General features: G+C 44.3%; 1 protein-coding gene across 5 annotated transcripts in view; it reads left to right on the forward strand.

Moving 5' to 3' along the window:
- The window catches only part of EPHA4 (EPH receptor A4), a 150,590-nt gene that overhangs the window by 98,503 nt on the left and 34,728 nt on the right, over window positions 1-17,359 (forward strand). For all 5 annotated transcript variants that reach the window (XM_060623802.3, XM_060623801.3, XM_060623803.3 and 2 more), the window contains 2 exons: window positions 15,764-15,888; window positions 17,159-17,318. In XM_060623802.3, the coding sequence (XP_060479785.1) occupies window positions 15,764-15,888; window positions 17,159-17,318 (285 nt within the window). The remainder of the gene's footprint in view (window positions 1-15,763; window positions 15,889-17,158; window positions 17,319-17,359) is intronic.

The following is a 17,359-nucleotide window of genomic DNA, read 5'->3' on the forward strand; positions in this document are numbered from 1 at the left end:
GTGCCTGTAGTGTGCTGGTGCCCTGCTCCACTGTCTTTCTTGGAGACCATGCTGTGGGACTCTTTCTAGGTGATGTGTTGTTCTAATGAGGTCCTTTTGGGATTTACAGATTGACTCCTGGGTGGGGCCAGTAATACTGAATTTCACACCTCAGCAAGTTCTGTTAAAGAGGGGTCCCGGTGAGATGCTGTGAAACCTCCTAGTTAAAAAAGAAAAAGGGAAGAAAGAAAACAAAATTCAAGCCCTGAAACAATGAGAGATTTCCTAATTCATTCTTTGTTATTCTTTAAGACCACAAAAGTTATCTTGAATTCTCAGACACAGATCCAGTTGGAGACATCTATTGGCCTTAATCACATTTTAAAATTTAATAGGTCCGCTGTTTCAGCTTTGGTCTTATAATGCCTGTAGGAGTTTAAACTATCTGGCACATACAATTTAGTTTCTGGCTGATACCCCAATATTAAAAAAAACATTAATTCTATGGTTGCAAATTCCCAAGCTTAAAATTCCTTCTCATAAATTATGCTCCTTTCTCTAACCTCGATCATAGCTTTTATGACAATTGCCAAAAAGATAGGGTTTCAAATATGAGGGCTGTAAGAATATCATTTCGTGGCCCTAGTTTTGAGAGCATAGCATGTGGTGACCATTTGTGTATGAAGCATTTTCCAAATGTGCTGGTTGTAATTTAACCCAAAGGTCTCTGTCGCTTCTCTCCACTTACCAGTCACTTTGTGCTTGTCTCTGTAGCGACCGAGAAACTGGGCAGGAAAGATCTGGCTACAAGGAAACAAAGCTTTCCCTAAGTAGTACTAAAAACCAGCTCCTCAGCATTCATTCTATGGCTTATGGATATTGGCCCCTGAATATTTGATTTCCCCGTATTCAGACCTTTCCCAGACTTCCGTGTATGAAGCCAACTGGGAATAAAATGGAGAGTCAGGGTTGGATTTCTTCCCGTTTCTCTCTCCCTCCCTCCCTCTCAATCTCTGTCTCTCAATCTCTCTCTCTCTGTCTCTTCCACCTGCAACACTCTACTTTATCATCCATGGCCATCATTTCTCATCATTTAGCCCTCGTTGTTTAAGCCAAGCAACATTTGGACTTGGAAAAATTCCAAGTAGCACAGAACACATAGGTTCGCGACCAAAATTGTATTGAAATGTACCCTCTGCCTATCTATTCTACCCTGTCAGTGATAATCTGTAGCTTATAATTTCATGCTCCACTTTATTCTTTGTCAAATATTTTTCATCTGTGTGTGTGTGTGTGTTTGTGTGTGTGTGTGTGTGTTCCTGCTCTGTCCATGTGTTTTGAACTGCAATTAGAGAAAAGGACATTGAGTTATTACCCAGTAGTTTTGGATTTTAAAATGACCATGGTTGGTGAGGATGCTTACTATTTAAGGAGCTAATATCCTCAATTTTAGGTTACCATAGCTTGCTTTTTTTTTTTTTTTTTTTTTTTAGCAGCTCATGTGGTCTTTTTAAATGACCATTAGGAAAAATAGGTATCCTATTCCAATTGTATATGTGCTGGGGAATTGGATGGCTCAGGAGATGACTAATGGGACTCTAGACCTTTCCGTCTTTAGGTCACCTCCTTGAATCTGGACTACATCATAAGTGGTCCAAGTCCTGACCATCTGGCAGCCATTGAGTGGCTGTGGTAATGAAATTGGTCTCAGTCCAGGTCTTAGTCGACAGGTGTTCACATCGTAAGTGACACTAATTGACTTCCTACTCTTTCAATTTGGAAGACGGTGGACTGTCACTGAGCCGGTGATGGGGAAGGAGTTATTCATGATATATTCAGAGTCCAGCGAAAGCCAAGGAATTCAGGGCCTTGAGCTGGCACCAACCTGGCACCTCACAAATATTGTACTTGTCTCTTATGGGTTCCATTAGCCTCAGAAATTAAAAAAAAAAAAAGTAGCAATCTAATTTCAAAAGATATACAATAACTCAGAATGGCTAATGCTGCTTTTCTGTAGGTCTAGGAACCTCGTGTGTTGAGGTTTTTCTCTTCCTCTCGTATTATGGTGATTGGATGCCTCCTATGAAGATTCCATGTAAGGAAGAAAGAAAGAAAATTGCATTCTGGGCCTCTATGATAATATCAGGCAGACTCTTTGTTTCTATTCTTTCAATTTTTTCTTTGTTTTGGGGTTGATCACCAGGTCACCCAGTCGTAACACATGCTATGGAGAATGTGGTAAGTCTGTCTTCAACGCTCTTGTGAAATGAAGACCAAGGTGGAGAAGTAACTTTGAGACCTTTTATTAACAATAAATTTCAGTACACAGGGTTCCGAGGCTTCATCCAGCACATACTCTTTCCATTGTTCCAGGTGTCTGAGTCCAGAATAAGCTACCGTTTGTTCACTCTCACTCGGGGCCTTGACCTGAGGGTAATTTGGCCTGACTTGGAGGCCAGGTATTATTCGTATTATTAGGAGCACTAGCATGACTAGTAGCGATGCTAATTAGTACTGGTAGTACTAGGAGTAGTAAAATTTTATTCCCTGAAGTTTATCGAATAACTCTTTTTTTTTTTTTTTTAACTACACACATTATTTGGATGTCCCCGTAGCAAGGGGCAAAGAAAGCCACACTCCTGAATCAGTTATCGCACTTACAAAGTCAAGATGACAACAGTCACAGTGGATCTGTTTATTGAAACAGACGACTCTTTTAGCGGAATGATCAATGTCTTACCTCTTTCTGAAAGGCTTTCCAGGGGTAGGAAATCATCGGGCATCTGATATAAAGTAATGAACAAGGCCTTCTATTGGTCAGTTTCTGGAGCAGGCTTTTAAGCATGTCTGCCTGTAAATGTAGAAACCTGAGTGTGGAAAGTAAAAGGCGAGAGCAAAAGATTTACTGGGCGCATCTATCTTCCTGGCTTTTAGAGTCTTTGTGATTAATACATCTTTAATAGGGGACTGATCTAGATGCTTCGCATGTCAGAAAGCTAAATGTTACAGCATTGTCTCCTTGGTTCCAAACACAGCAGGACGATTAGCAGCTGTCTGAGTAACAAAGACAACCTGAAGCCCACAGCACAGCTTTTATTTTCCAGATTTGGAAGGCTCGAAGCTCTCCAAGAGCCGAGTTGACAGCTCGAGGAACAGAAGCCTCGATTCAGAGCAGCTAACCCTTTGCTACTCTCTATGCTGTATTTCTGCTCAGCAGAACAGAACCTTTCCTTTCCACCATCCTCCGGATTCCAGAATAAGTTTGGCAGACGTTGTTGGGCATGGAGGGGCTCACGTTGCCCAAGGCTCGTCCTCCTGTCTCATCAAGACACATCCAGACTCATTGCAACTAAGAGCTTTTCCTTGATACTTTTCAACCTCCTGAGAAGCAGTGAGAAGGTTCATCTTCCTAGCGGCATTCAGAGAAAACAAAATATCGAATTTTTTACTCTTGCTAAACTTTGCCCATTCCCTTATCTTAAAACGGTTGCCTTGCTCAGGCAAATTCTTACAAATTGCCTTCCAGTAGAAAGACTTGTTTTTCTATTTGCCTCAAACTGGCATTCGTACTTAACAGGAAATACACACTGAGTCCTGCCATGTTTCTGTTGGCAAATGTTGGGCTACCCTTATTGGAACCTGCCAACAAGTTTCTTAGTAAGCAAATAGAAAGTAAAACAAGCCGCTGTCAGAGGAAACAGAATACACACTTGAACTACAGCAGAGACACTCGGTGCCCCTAAGCCATCCCGTTATTCTGGGGGATACGTGCCTTGGTTCCAAGTTGAGCTTTTACTCACTTGTGATTCTACAACTAGTGGTATGGCTATACAGGTAGTAATGCTAATTTAAGATGGTAATTTTTATTTTATTTTATTTTTTATGTTTTTAATGTTTATTTCCTTTTGAGGGGGAGAGAGAGCGCGAGCAGGAGAGGGGAAGACAGAGAGGGAGACACAGAATCCGAAGCAGCCTCCAGGCTCTAAGCTGTCAGCGCAGGGCCCGACCCGGGGCTCGAACTTGGGAACCAAAAGATCAGGCGCCCCTAAGATAATAATTTTTAAAAAGTAAGGGGTGCCTGGGTGGCTCAGTCGGTTAGGCATCCGACTTCAGCTCAGGTCATGATCCCGTGGTTTGTGAGTTCCAGGCTCACGTCGGGCTCTGTGCTGACAGCTGATCTTCTGTCTCCCTCTCTCTCTGCCCCTCGCGCACGTGCAGGCAAGCTTTCTCTCTCTCTCTCTCAAAAATAAATAAACCTTAAAAAATAGTAAAACAAGCATTTAATTAATACATTTTCTTTACTATAGAGAGCAGGGATTGCTGTACGGCTCAAATATGAAACAGAACGATTAACTCGTTACAAAAGTCCTAAGTTGCAAAAACTTAGATCTTTCATGACACCTCTAGACCTTTACCCAAAAGATTAACTAAACATTTTGGATGGGTCTAGTATTAATTTTCGTATTTCATCCCTAATACCCTTAGTTAACGCTTTTCTTTGTCTTTTATAGCCTTTTGATTATGAAATATACACACATACAAAAGAGTGGATGAGACATAAACATATAGTCAATGAACTATCCCAAAGCGAACACCTGTGCCGCCATAAACCAGGGCAAAGAATAGAACATCACCAACCTTCCACAGGCTTGCCCCGTACTCCCTCCACCTTCCCTAGCTTCACATACTGTTGTTTTATTTTGCAATTGAATTTTTCCATTTTAGACAATTCTTCCCTTAGCCCTCTAAGTAGTTCTCTTATGAGGTGATCCATCTGTAAAAGCTTTAAGCTTTGTCTAGACACAGAGGTCATGTCTAAATTACCTCTGGATTTCTGGCAAGCAGGAATGCACATAGGTGGCCCTGTACCTGACTGACGTAGAGCAGACCTAAGATTTGCTCTGTTGCTGACGCTGCTGCAGGAGAGCAAGCCATTTAACGTTCAGATCTCTCATTTCTTACCAGTGCAAGGAGGGGAGAGATCAGAGGCCTTTGGTGGCTCAGGGGTTGAAAACTGTGGGCTCCGGGACCAGGCTTGTGAATTCACCGTTTATATGCTGTCACTCGGGGCAAGCTCTTCAAACCCTCTGTGCCTTCGTTTCCTGATCTGTAAAAGGAGAACAATAATAATACCTGCCTCATAGGGTTTTCGTGAGGGTGATAGGATTAACTTATTCAAGGCCTTTGAGACAGTGCTGGGCACGTAGTAGTTACTCAATAAATGCTCACTTGTTGAGCGTGTGTTTACAGGCGCGTGATATGGTAGGAGGACTGTATGCTTTTGAGGCAGGCACTCTTGGGCTTAAAAATTTCATTTTATAGCGCTGGTCCGATCCCCGAACTTCCATGTATTACCTAAGTTTGCAGATATGCATTCAAAGGGGATAATTATAAGCGCTTCCGAGGAGATGCAAGGATGAAGCCATGTTACCGTTGTGCCCAAGGGCCTCACCGAGGAGACCAGTATTTGCTCATTTGCCCATTCTTCTCTGTTTTCCTCCAATTCACGTGGCCCAGGCCACGCCAGCTGGTCACTAGGCAATGGAGAGGAACCCTTTTCTGCAAAGAAAACTCAACCGAGCCATCTGGAGAACACCACTGTCTTTCCCCGTTTAACGTTAAGACGAGCTCAGCGGAATCTTTGAGCCCAGGAATGTGGGACTCTGCTGAATCCACTCACGGGTAAAAGACCCGTGGCTGATCGTGTCCCTGCAAACCTGCATCTTCTATTCCGGGCAGGGCCGACCTCAGGGCGCGCTCGCCAGAGGAGTGCGTCGATATCTGCTCACGGTGCATGCTCATAGGTGCATCCCCAAGAGGGGACCTGAAGGCCATTCAGGCAGCTTTAGACCACCGCTCAATCTTCTGTAGCCAGAATACACTACGCTTTAGTTAGTTATTATATGAAAACGGTATTCGAAAAATGCCTTTTTTTTTCTTTTTGCCAAATGGCTACACTTTACCTGAATGAATATCTGCTGTAACCCCAAATGTCAGTGAGTAGGTTAACTGACATTTAAAATTATTTCTTAGGGGCGCCTGGGTGGCTCTGTCGGTTAAGCGTCCGACTTCGGCTCAGGTCATGATCTCCCGGTCCCTGAGTTTGGGCCCCGCGTCGGGCTCTGTGCTGACAGCTCGCAGCCTGGAGCCTGCTTTTCGATTCTGTGTCTCCCTCTCTCTCTGACCCTCCCCCATTCATGCTCTGTCCCTGTCTCAACAATAAATAAACATTAAAATTATTTCTTGCCCAAGTTACATCCAGCGGGTGGTGATGAGGGAGGGGTTGGTGGGAGAGCTTTGAAGACGGACGTGGGCATCAACATCCAGCGGGCAGACTGTAAGTTAGAGAGGATGGAGGGACCCAAAGACGCGGGCCTAGAAGAGGAATAGTCACTTAAACCCACATTCCCTTGCTGAAATTCAGTCACGTGAACCATCTGACATGTAAGGGAAATGTAGTCCCTGTCTGAGCAGCTCCATCCCAGAACAGTTATTTATTCTTTTTTTAAAAGTTTTTGAAGTTTATTTATTTTGAGAGCCAGGGAGAGTGAGCAGGGGAAGGAGAGAGAGAGAGAGAGAGAGAGGGAGGGAGGGAGGGAGAGAGAATCCCAACCAGGCACTATCAGTGCAGAGCCTGATGCAGGGGTTGAACTCACGAACCGTGAGATCATGACCTGAGCTGAAACCAAGAGTCGGACGCTTAACCGACTGAGCCCCCCAGGCGCCCCCAGAAACAGTTATTTAGGGGAGGGGGGCTCTCATCTTTTGGGCAGTTAGCCACAGAGGTTAATCCCAACACCTTCACCTTTCTTCTGCAGATACTTAACAGAAAGGGAAGAAGATCACATTCCATCATTTAAAATATGGTTAATAGCTCCCTATAAAAGGTTTTTCTAAGATCACCTGCCACCCATTCCTCTGGAAAACTAAGTAAAGTAAGAGTCTGAGCTTAATGTTTTGTAAAGTCTTACTCTTGGATCACTTAGTGAAAGCACCAGGAGTCTCCCAAAATGAGATTCTGAAAATCGTTGTAAGCATGGGTCTGTTGTATCTTTTGGTAAGTGTTATGGTGCCCTGCTTTACTTCATACAGTATTTGTTTAAAATAGACTCTTTGTACTGACCTTGGAAAGAAATCACCTTCTGGAAAAAAAATGCACCCCTCATATATTTTAAGTGTATGCTTAATTAATATTAATACATCCATATTTAAAGATAAATGAGCTTCATTTAATCCAGAGTCTTCTAAAGGCTTCAATAGAGAATTTGGTTCTAGATCTTTTGCTGAATAGGAAAATAATTCAGTATCGATTTTGGAATCATCAACTTTTTCGGTACCTTTTTTCTTTTTAATTTCTTTGATATTTATTTATTTCTGAGACAGAGAGAGACAGAGCATGAGCGGGGGAGGCGCAGAGAGAGAGGGAGACACAGAATCCGAAGCAGGCTCCAGGCTCTGAGCTGTCAGCACAGAGCCCGACGCGGGGCTCGAACTCACAAACCATGAGATCGTGACCTGAAACGAAGTCGGTCGCTCAACCGACTGAGCCACCCAGGCGCCCCTCGGTACCTTTAAAAAAAAAAACAATTTTACAGATTTATTTCTTGACTATGATAGAATGTGCTTAGGTGCTTATTAATGGCACAGCAGCTAAAAGCTGTGGGGTGCAGAGTGGCGTTCTTACATTGGTGATGTATCGAGGAGGGTGGACAGGAATGCAGTCTTAATGACTTTTACCTAAAAAATAACGGACGGCTAACCCAGCTGGTTGAGTGTATTGCAAACGAAATCATGTGTATATGAAAACACTGCGGGAGCCTGGGTGGCTCAGGGCCATTCCATTCTTGCATGATCTCAAGTTCCTGAGCTCGAGCCCCACATAGGGCTGTGCGCTGAGGGCACTGGATTCTGAGTCTCCTCTCTGCTCCTCCCCGGCTTGTGCTCTCTCTCTCTCTATCTCTTTCAAAGGAAATGAATAAACTTAAAAAAAATAAAATAAAATGAAACACGGCACACTGTTGAGTACTCTAAAAGACCGCAGTGATAATAGTAAAAAAAACAAAACAAAACAAAATTACAGTGTTGTTCAATGCCATTGGTCGTACAAAGCTTAGAGGAGAAATCCTTCCCTCCCTTTGGTGGGATGTGAAGAAAGCAATTAATATTAGCACGAGAGTTCTTAGCATTGCTGTGACGACAAAACCCTTAATCACAAGGATATCATTAGTGTTCTGGAGCATTTAATTTTGATGCCTGACAGCGTTTTAAAATGCACAAACCTTTGATAAAGAGCAAATCAGAGCTGCAGTGTTGAAATGAGAAAGAAAGGGGGGAACAAAAACCACCTTAAGCTCCAAGTAATTAAATTTAAGTATGCCATTTGCATTAAGCAGAGATATGTATAAACTTCGGGTTTATTTTTCCTATCCGTGAAAGACCCCTTGAGTAAACATCATCCCTTTACATTCAGATCCTGGGGAGGGGGAACCCCGCTGTGGTTAAGAAGTCCTTTTCCCTCTAAGCACTGGGCATTGTTGTACCACTGACATCCTTGGCTTTTGGTTTCTTGACTTTCATAAAAGGCTGTTTTTACTCTTCCTTGCCTGCAGGCTGGAGACCTTTCACTGCATCTGTTTATTTCCTGCCTTCCTCCCTCCGCCCTCCTAATTTGGGCCAGTAGTGAAATGCAGTCGATCTGTTTCAGTGCTTTCACCCTCCCCCCCCACACTCCAAGTCCTCAGAACTGTTTTTAATTCATCTCTCCTGATACTGGACCCAAGCAAACAGTTTGATGGCCCGCGGTGATTCACAGCAACTCCTTCCTGCCTTTCTTTGCTCCTTATCTTTTTTTTTTTTTCTCCTCTCCATCCTATTTGGGTGTCAGAAGTACCAAACTGCTGCAGTAAAATGACTTGTAGGTGTTTAATGGCAAGTCATTGAGGAAGCGAATAAAAGAAAATTGTAGCATTCGCGTCGGTGGGGAGCAAGGAGAACTGCTGAGCTTTGAACCAAAGAAAGTTAAATTTACCATTTGCTTAAAAGGAGCCTCCTCTGTTTGACATCAAAGCATCTCCTGTAATTCTTCCTTGTGAAATGTACCACCGTTAGAGAGTCATGATAGAGCCCCCGAATCTGTGCTGTTTCTGTCTATCAAAAACACACAAGGAGATAAAACCCACATGTGCTTTCTGCGTACATGGGGCCAGGTCTCCCACCAAGTGTAACCACAGGTACATAGCAAATGGGGATTCTATTCAGAAAGCATTCTCAGTTTCCCAGGGATGTGTGGAATTCTGAATACAGAATTATTTGAAGGGGGGGGGGGGTGATAATTTATGTTGGCTTTCTAGTAGAAAGCTCAGATCATTCAACCTTCAAGCTTTGGTGAGTTTTTTTTTTTTCTTTCATCCTCAATGGTTTTTGGTCCATCTTTAAAAAAATGATATTTTACTACCATTTTACTTGTTTTCCATTTTACTTGTTTTCAATGAGTGTGAGGAAAGATATCTGTTCCACATGCTTAATGTTGCTGCCCTTAACCTGATTACATAGGGTTCTGTACTCTATTACCCTGACACTTCATCAGTGATGTCCTTTTGGTGGGATTTCGGGGATCCACGTAGTACCTAATGGCTTCTTCTGGCAAGGATGGACTTTGTTTACATTAGCGCATCTTTGGAGATAACTCTGGTCTTACAAAACAAGAGAGATGCTTAGGGCCCTTTCTGGATTCAGGATTATGACTTGGTGGGAGAGATTTCACCACCACGGTACCTTTGTGGTTAGGAGAACTATTTACATACCCTCCGGATATAGAGGTGAAATCCAGAGAGGACTGTCAACACCTCCGTCAACCAAAAGAACAAATCCCTCAAAATGCTGTCTGTAACAGGTGCAGTGAAAACTAGTTTTAATGTCAACTCACATTTGAATGACATTTTACAACCTGTGTGCTTGAAAGAAGTTCAGAAGCATCTCATATCTCTTAGAAAACAGAGACCCCATTTATAATTAGAATTGTCCTTTGCTTTAGTCCTAATTGTCAATAGCTTAGTTAACTTAAATAGCAGAACCAGACCCACAAAAGGTCGTCTGAAACAGGTGCAGATAAAAAGTTGTTTTAGGAATGACTTACTTCTGGTACTTTATATTTAGAAAACATTTCAGTGTCTACAAAGATTTTTTTAAGCTCTGTTTTCACATTTAGTTCACTTTTATTCGTTTGATAAATTTATAGAGCACTCACTGTGTGCCAGACACGGTCTTGAATAGTTTGGATATAGATATGAACAAGGGAAAGCTCTACTTTTGTGGAGTGTACATTCTCGTAACTCACATGCTTGTATCTGAGAGGAAGGTGGCTCAGAAATGGGAGAATGGAGTGAAGGAAGTTTGAGCGACTTGCCCAAGACGGCAGCTGGTAAATTTCAAACCCAGAATTTTGCCCCCAATCCTTCTAGAAGTCATTGGTCTTCCCACCAAATTAGTAAAGCAAAGAATACTTGTAAGTATATGAATCAAATATATTTTCATCTTTATCTCATTTCACATGTCCTAGATGAGCCCTCCGTGCTCACAGAGTCAGAGTGCTAAGTGTTTTCTTGAAATTTCCAGTCATATTTGGAGCAGGTACACCTCTATTCAGCCATCTTTCACCTTTCTGCCTCTTGTTTGTCCTTCCGAATCTTGACCGTGTTTCACCAACCTTACTCCAAATCCTTCCAGAGTTCTTTCTGCAATTTGCAATGCCCTCCTGCCTACTCTGGCTTCTCATCTCAGCCACTATCTTTATTTAGCCAGATAGCGCTTAACTGTCTAAACATAAATGCCTCCTTAGCTCTTTGGATTTTAAGTTCTTCGAGCAGAGGCTTAAAGGGCATTTGTCGAATGACTGAACGGTTATGTCAGCGCGATTTGTAAGCGAAAAGGAAAGGAAATAGAGAATATGGTTTGGATTAAAAACTACTGAATACCCTTGAGATTAATAGGATGTGGTCTCAGATGACAGACAGCATCTCAGGACAGGAAAGTGGACATCTGTCGGTCATTGGAAATACTGCTCCTAACACTTGAAAATTAAGGACTTAATTGAATTAAGTCACAAACCTTTCTTTCAAACTACCCCAGAGTAGTTCTTGCCTTTGTGATGTTCACATCCATCAGTCATCTTTCTCAACCATGTTACTGTTGATTAGCATGACCAGCTGTCCTAGTTGTGTGTTATTCCAAAATTCTAGCCACGGAAGAATTCTTCCTCATGTCCGGGGGCACAAAACTTTCCTTAAAGCAAACATCTGTTTTATGAGGGAAGTCTGTGGGTAGGTAGGACTGCTTCCAACCTAAGACGTGTCTTTTTCTTCAACTGAGGATACTTTCATCAGCCTTCCGCTTCCTCCCGACTTTTCCTCTGACTCTTCAGCAGGTGTATTGCGTGTCTAAAGCCACAGTGGGATAAGGAAGCGCCCACCTCACCTCGTACTTCTCTCTGTCACTATGGGAGAATCTGGAAAAGAAGAGGTTACCAGGAACTGTCTCCTCTTGAGTTCTAGAAAATGGGTGTCTTCTCTGTGAGACTATCATAAAAATTTCCTTTGGCTCCTGGGTGGCTCAGTCAGCTGGGCGTCAGTCTTCGGCTCAGGTCATGATCTGCGGTCCGTGAGTTCGAGCCCCGCACCGGGCTCTGTGCTGACAGCTCAGAGCCTGGAGCCTGCTTCGGATTCTGGGTCTTCCTGTCTCTCTGCCCCTCCCGCTCGCGCTCTCTCTCTCTCTCTCTCTCTCTCTCTCTCAAAATAAATAAAGTTAAAAAACAAGCTGATGGATAAGATGGGTCTTAATTTGATACCAAGGACTGGATTTTATTCCGATTTGTCTGCCCCTTCCTAGCTTTTCCTTGTTCTCTTGGTGCTCACTAAGTATGTGCTTAGTGGATGAGTTAGTCAGTACTGAGGAAAAACTATGTGTCCACAGTTTTCAGAATGTAAGCCAGAGAACTGAGAGGCAAGCAGGACCTTTTTTCTGCTTGGTGTTTTATTTTATTTTTTTAAGTTTATTATTTTTTTTTAATTTATTTTAAGAGAGAAAGAGAAAGAATGAGGGAGGGAGGGGGAGAGAGAGAGAGAGAGAGAGAGAGAGAGAGAGAGACAATCCCAATCAGGCTCTGCACTGACAGCACGGAGCCTGACATGGAGCTCAAACGGACGAACCTTGAGATCGTGACCCGACCTGACACCAACAGTGGACACTCAACTGACTTGAGTCACCCAGCCACCCCCTGCTTGGTGATTTTATGTTGACCCAAATTTCCCCTATGGTGAGGGGCCCTCTTTGGAACTAAGGCACCGATTTGTTATCTTTGAGGGAGGAGAGTGTTCAATCTGTTATTCTATTGGGAGATCGTCTTGCAAATTTGTTAGCAGAGGACAGAGCCCTGGGGTGTCTGGACCCGGGATCCGAAACCTTTCTAATTGAGAAGGACTCGACAGGATTTACCAAAATGTGGAAACATCCCAATGGTGGCGTCAGAGATCATGTTAGTGAAAGTCCACGTGGACCATTCTGTAATACTGAGTTGCCCTGTGTGAAAGTTTGTTTCTTCCCAGTCCTCTCTCAGTGACTCCAGTTACTCTAAGGCCAGAATCTCAAGCTGGTGCGGGGATTATCCTTAATGCGTCTCTCACCCGGGGCTAATCTCTATTTTTGGTAAGGCACGGAGAGGAGGCAAGAATGTCCAGCCAACCTTCATAGCATTGTTTATTTCCATATTCATTTTTATGGCTACCCGCTATTAACTGCCAGTGATAACAAGATTTCATGTATATCAGGAATGGGGCTTTCTTTTTAAGTACATCTCGAGTCAGTAGAGGGTGTTGGCTCAAGAAAAATATCGCCGAAAGCACAGTACCCGTTGCAGAGGGATGCGGCAGCAGCTACGTGGACGGCATGAGAAAACGAGCTCGGGGACCATTGGGGTAGGAGAACGATCGAGAAGTGCCATTGCCAACTGCCTCATCTGGGGAAGCGAGCTGCAGCCGGGCCCACGTGGCAGGCGATGGCTTCCAGATGTGGAGTTGGAGGCTGGATTGGAGGCAGGGTAGGAAGGGCGAGGGAAGAACCCCCTACGTGGCTTACCATGTGGCGTGGCTCCAGATTGCCTCTTTCCTCCAGAGCGGCAGTGCGGTGAAGCCCAGAGTTTTCCAGACTGGCGTTCTTTGTGCCAGCGAAGGTAAGACGCTCTCCTCCGGGGAAGGAAGGGCTGCCCTGTTAGACTGCTGTGCGGTTGCACGTTTTAGTTGGTATATTCCCTCAATCTCACTTGGCGACGGAACGCCTTTGTCGCTGCGGCCTGGGACACAGGCTTTCCTGAACACGCCCGTTCAGGAAGACTGCAGACATGACAGCCACACGGCATCATGCCTTTCGGGAATTAGAAGGACGCTGCATTTCTCTTTCTGTCTCGTTTTCTCCCGTTTTTACGACAGCCGAGTCAGAGCGCGCACTGTTGGTGTATTTGCACATTTGTGCGCACGGATTCTCCGCCTCGAGCCGCATTAGGGATATTCTATTAGTGCACGTGATTGCGTTGTGAACTCCCTGCCTGCGCTATGGTGAGCACTTCGGTTGCGTGCGTATTCCCCTTCAGAAACCCTGCCGCCCCAGCTTCTAAAATGGGAATCAGGTTCATGGCCCACGTGCAGCAGTTGAGCGGTAACCCAACCAGAGAGAAACCCAGCTCAGTTCGTCAGTGCGCCCCAAGGGCAGCCGGGCAATGCTTTCCCGAGGAATCTGCCACTTATCAGGATCTGACCCAGGCCATTTCTGAGAGAAAGTCCATTTTATAACTTTATGATCCCCCCCCCCCCCCCCCCCCCCCCGCTTTCTTTCTAAAGTCCTTGCTTTTCTGTTTCACTTTCCAATCCCGAACAGCGGAGCTTAAAGAGCCCCTTTTTATGGAGTGTATGCTAAAGTGCTCTGTTAGGCAATGTATTTATTACCTGGAGTGAAATAGCTTTTCACAGCCGGGCAGCTTTCTTAGCCTTCTTGCCATCTCCGTATTTCAGAGAGTCACTCCTGGCATTTTGCGGGACAATGGTTCCGTGTCAACCGGGAAGGAGCAAGAGAGAGAGAGAGAGAGAGAGAGAGAGAGAGGGGAAACGTGCGTGTGCGTCTGTGTGTGTTGGGGGAGGGAAGCCTAATGCCGCTAATGAGCACATTTCCGGTTTTCATTTTCTTCAGATGTTCAGTGGCTTCCATATGGCTGCGTCACACAGCTCTCTGTTCATCCACTTGGGTATTGTTACTAACCTTGGGGTTGCCTTTGATGGAGGACATGTGTATCCACTGTATCTCTCACTTGTGTTTGTGCCTGAGATTCAGTCTGGAATAGCTTCGGGGGAGAAGGAGAGGGAGAGAGAAATAGGGCAGGGTGGGTGCGTGTGCCCGCGCGCGTGGGGACGCACACGCGCCCTCTTGAAGCACCCCTGGGGGAGATGCCAGGCTGCCCAATCCAGGCCTCCGGAGAGGTGCTCCCTGCTGGATTAACTTGAGCTGGAAGGTTCCCTTGTGGGATGATGGCATCTCTGGTTGCTTTCCTTTCCATCAAGATACCTGTCAGATATGGTCAAGCGTGTTTGTTTGAAGTTAGCCCCAGTTCATTTTTAGTGACAATTTATTTTCACTTGTTCTCTTGTTTCCTCTGAGTTAGGGTTTGGCAGTCGTGTGTGTGCTGGGAAAGAGCAGGACACTATGATGTTGTTCCCCAGGGGCCATTGTTTGATGTCTGTTTTCGCGTTTTCTCCCGATTTGGTAACAAACAAGAATATGCATTCAATTTAGGAAGACCCCCCCCTAATCTCTGGTTGTACAGACCAGCTTTGTTAGGTAAGATTACAGATTTCATGAATGCCCCTCTTCTCCCTGTAATGGCACATTTGTGTCATTGTCAGTCACAGCAGAGCTTGACAACAGCGGGCTGGAGATGTGACCGTCACAAGGAAGAAGAGGGCAGCCTGGTTTTAAAGATCTCAAAATACCCACCCCCCACCCCCCGACAACACACCCGGTAGAGGACCGTTTTTGTGTCTGTTTTCGGGGAATGAAGAAAGTTTGCTACTCGACAGGCAAAAGCAAGATCTCAGCTTCTGTAAAAATAGCTGCAAAACGTCACACATGTGCAGAGAAAACATCGTCGCTTTATTTGGGTTCATCATAATTTGCATCATCGTGCCACACTGCAAACGTAGCTACAATGGAGCAGTACTTTTATCTATGTTGGAAAGGATATAGATTCTTTGCGTGTCCTACAGTACTCCGGGAAGAGTTGCAAATTCTCCTGCTGGTATAAAATTAAAGATCTGTAAGATGACTCTGGAGGTGGGATGAGGTGCAGTTTTACTCAGCTCAAGAGGAGCTCTTCCAGTGCCTTTCCTGGCTTGCCAAAATAAAGAAGCAGGAGGCGTTCTCTGTACCTCCAGCCTTTTGTGAGACATGGCTGCAAGCTCTGCGGAGGTGACGCCACAGGCCTGTGGACCGACCAGCCTCTTACTTCAGAGGTTATCTTTCTAAGACAAACCATATGCCACAGTATTGAAGAGAACCATACGACTGGTACGCCTTTGTCCTGGGAAGGAGTGAAATGGGGACGGCGGGGGAGGGGGGGGGACGACAAGACAATCCTTGACACTCTTCTTAAGTAAAATGAGATTATTGATTGAGACCGCCATTTTCTTCCCCGTTAAAGCAAGAAGTCTTTTGTTTTCGCTTGTTTGTTTGTTTGTTTTCCCAATAGCACCATCGTCCATTGCTTTGGTCCAGGCTAAAGAAGTTACAAGGTACAGTGTTGCTCTGGCTTGGCTGGAACCAGATAGACCCAACGGGGTGATCTTGGAGTATGAAGTCAAGTATTACGAGAAGGTATTACTTGGATGAGCAAGCTTCCTTCCTTCCTTCTTTCTGTTCCTTCCCTCCCTCCCTCCCTCCCTCCCTTCCTCCCTTTCTCCCTTCCCTCCTTTCTTCCTTTGTCTCTCTAGTTTTTAGCCAGTTGTAAATGCTGAGTACCAGTGAATTTCAAGACCAAATGCATTTTGTTCCCCAATCGAATCCAATTATGAATTTTATATATTAAATCCGTTATCTTGAAAAATAGGAAAAATACATTGTGTTCTAATATAACCATTTTTTTTTCTTTCGAGTAATGGGAATCAAGATAGCGAAGAAGTTCTTATATATAAGCCTTCTATCAGTGAGAGTGACTCATAAAAGTCGAAATAATGATCTGTTTAAGTAGATCACTGCTATTCAGAATCAAGGTGTGGGTTTTGATGACTTTTAATAGAAAATCGGGGAAGGAAAATTACATTTTTCAGCCTCTTAAAGTTATAGAAAGACATTATTTTTACAAATAACTTGTCTCTCATAAAGGACAGGATTCTGAAGAGAGCTATTTGCATTCACGATTGTCTAGAAAATGAACAATTGACTTCTCTTTCTTTTTAAAGATAATCACTTATTGGCTTCCTTATTAAAAGCAGAAAAGGGACAGGATTTATTTTTCACTGAAACCAGATTACAACATTTTTGACATTTTCTAGACAGAAAATAGAAAAAGACAAGAGAACTTCTTACAGCTATTTCTCTTAAATTGTCAACTGTGGAGTGAGAAAAGCCACCAACCATCGTCTGATGTTCTTTTCAAAAAAGATTATAAGTAAAGGTCTGGATATGGTCAGCGTCAATGGTGATCATACCTGAACTCCACGTGTCTTTCCACATCCAGCATGTAACAGTGGTACTTCCCACATCAAAGAGAATATAAGGTTTAGAGAGTTTATCAATCTCTACTTTCAACTTCTGAGTGCCCTGGCCTGGTTCCTTTAAAATTGGGCCTAGAGGGGCGCCTGGGTGGCGCAGTCGGTTAAGCGTCCGACTTCAGCCAGGTCACGATCTCGCGGTCCGTGCGTTCGAGCCCCGCGTCGGGCTCTGGGCTGATGGCTCGGAGCCTGGAGCCTATTTCAGATTCTGTGTCTCCCTCTCTCTCTGCCCCTCCCCCGTTCATGCTCTGTCTCTCTCTGTCCCAAAAATAAATAAAAAACGTTGAGAAAAAAAAAAAAAATTTAAATTGGGCCTAGAATAGGTGAGGGATTTATTTAGCACCTTCCCCAATTTTATCGTCCCCATGATGCAGGATCAGAATGAGCGAAGCTACCGGATCGTCCGGACGGCTGCCAGAAACACGGATATCAAAGGCCTGAATCCTCTGACTTCCTACGTGTTCCATGTGCGAGCCAGGACAGCAGCCGGCTATGGAGACTTCAGTGAGCCCCTAGAGGTCACGACCAACACAGGTATCAGCTGCTGAGGCCCTTTTTTACAGTCTAGGTGAAAT

Source organism: Panthera onca, chromosome C1 (genome assembly GCF_046562875.1).
Source record: "Panthera onca isolate mPanOnc1 chromosome C1, mPanOnc1 haplotype 2, whole genome shotgun sequence".
In the NCBI taxonomy this organism is placed as follows: domain Eukaryota; kingdom Metazoa; phylum Chordata; class Mammalia; order Carnivora; family Felidae; genus Panthera; species Panthera onca.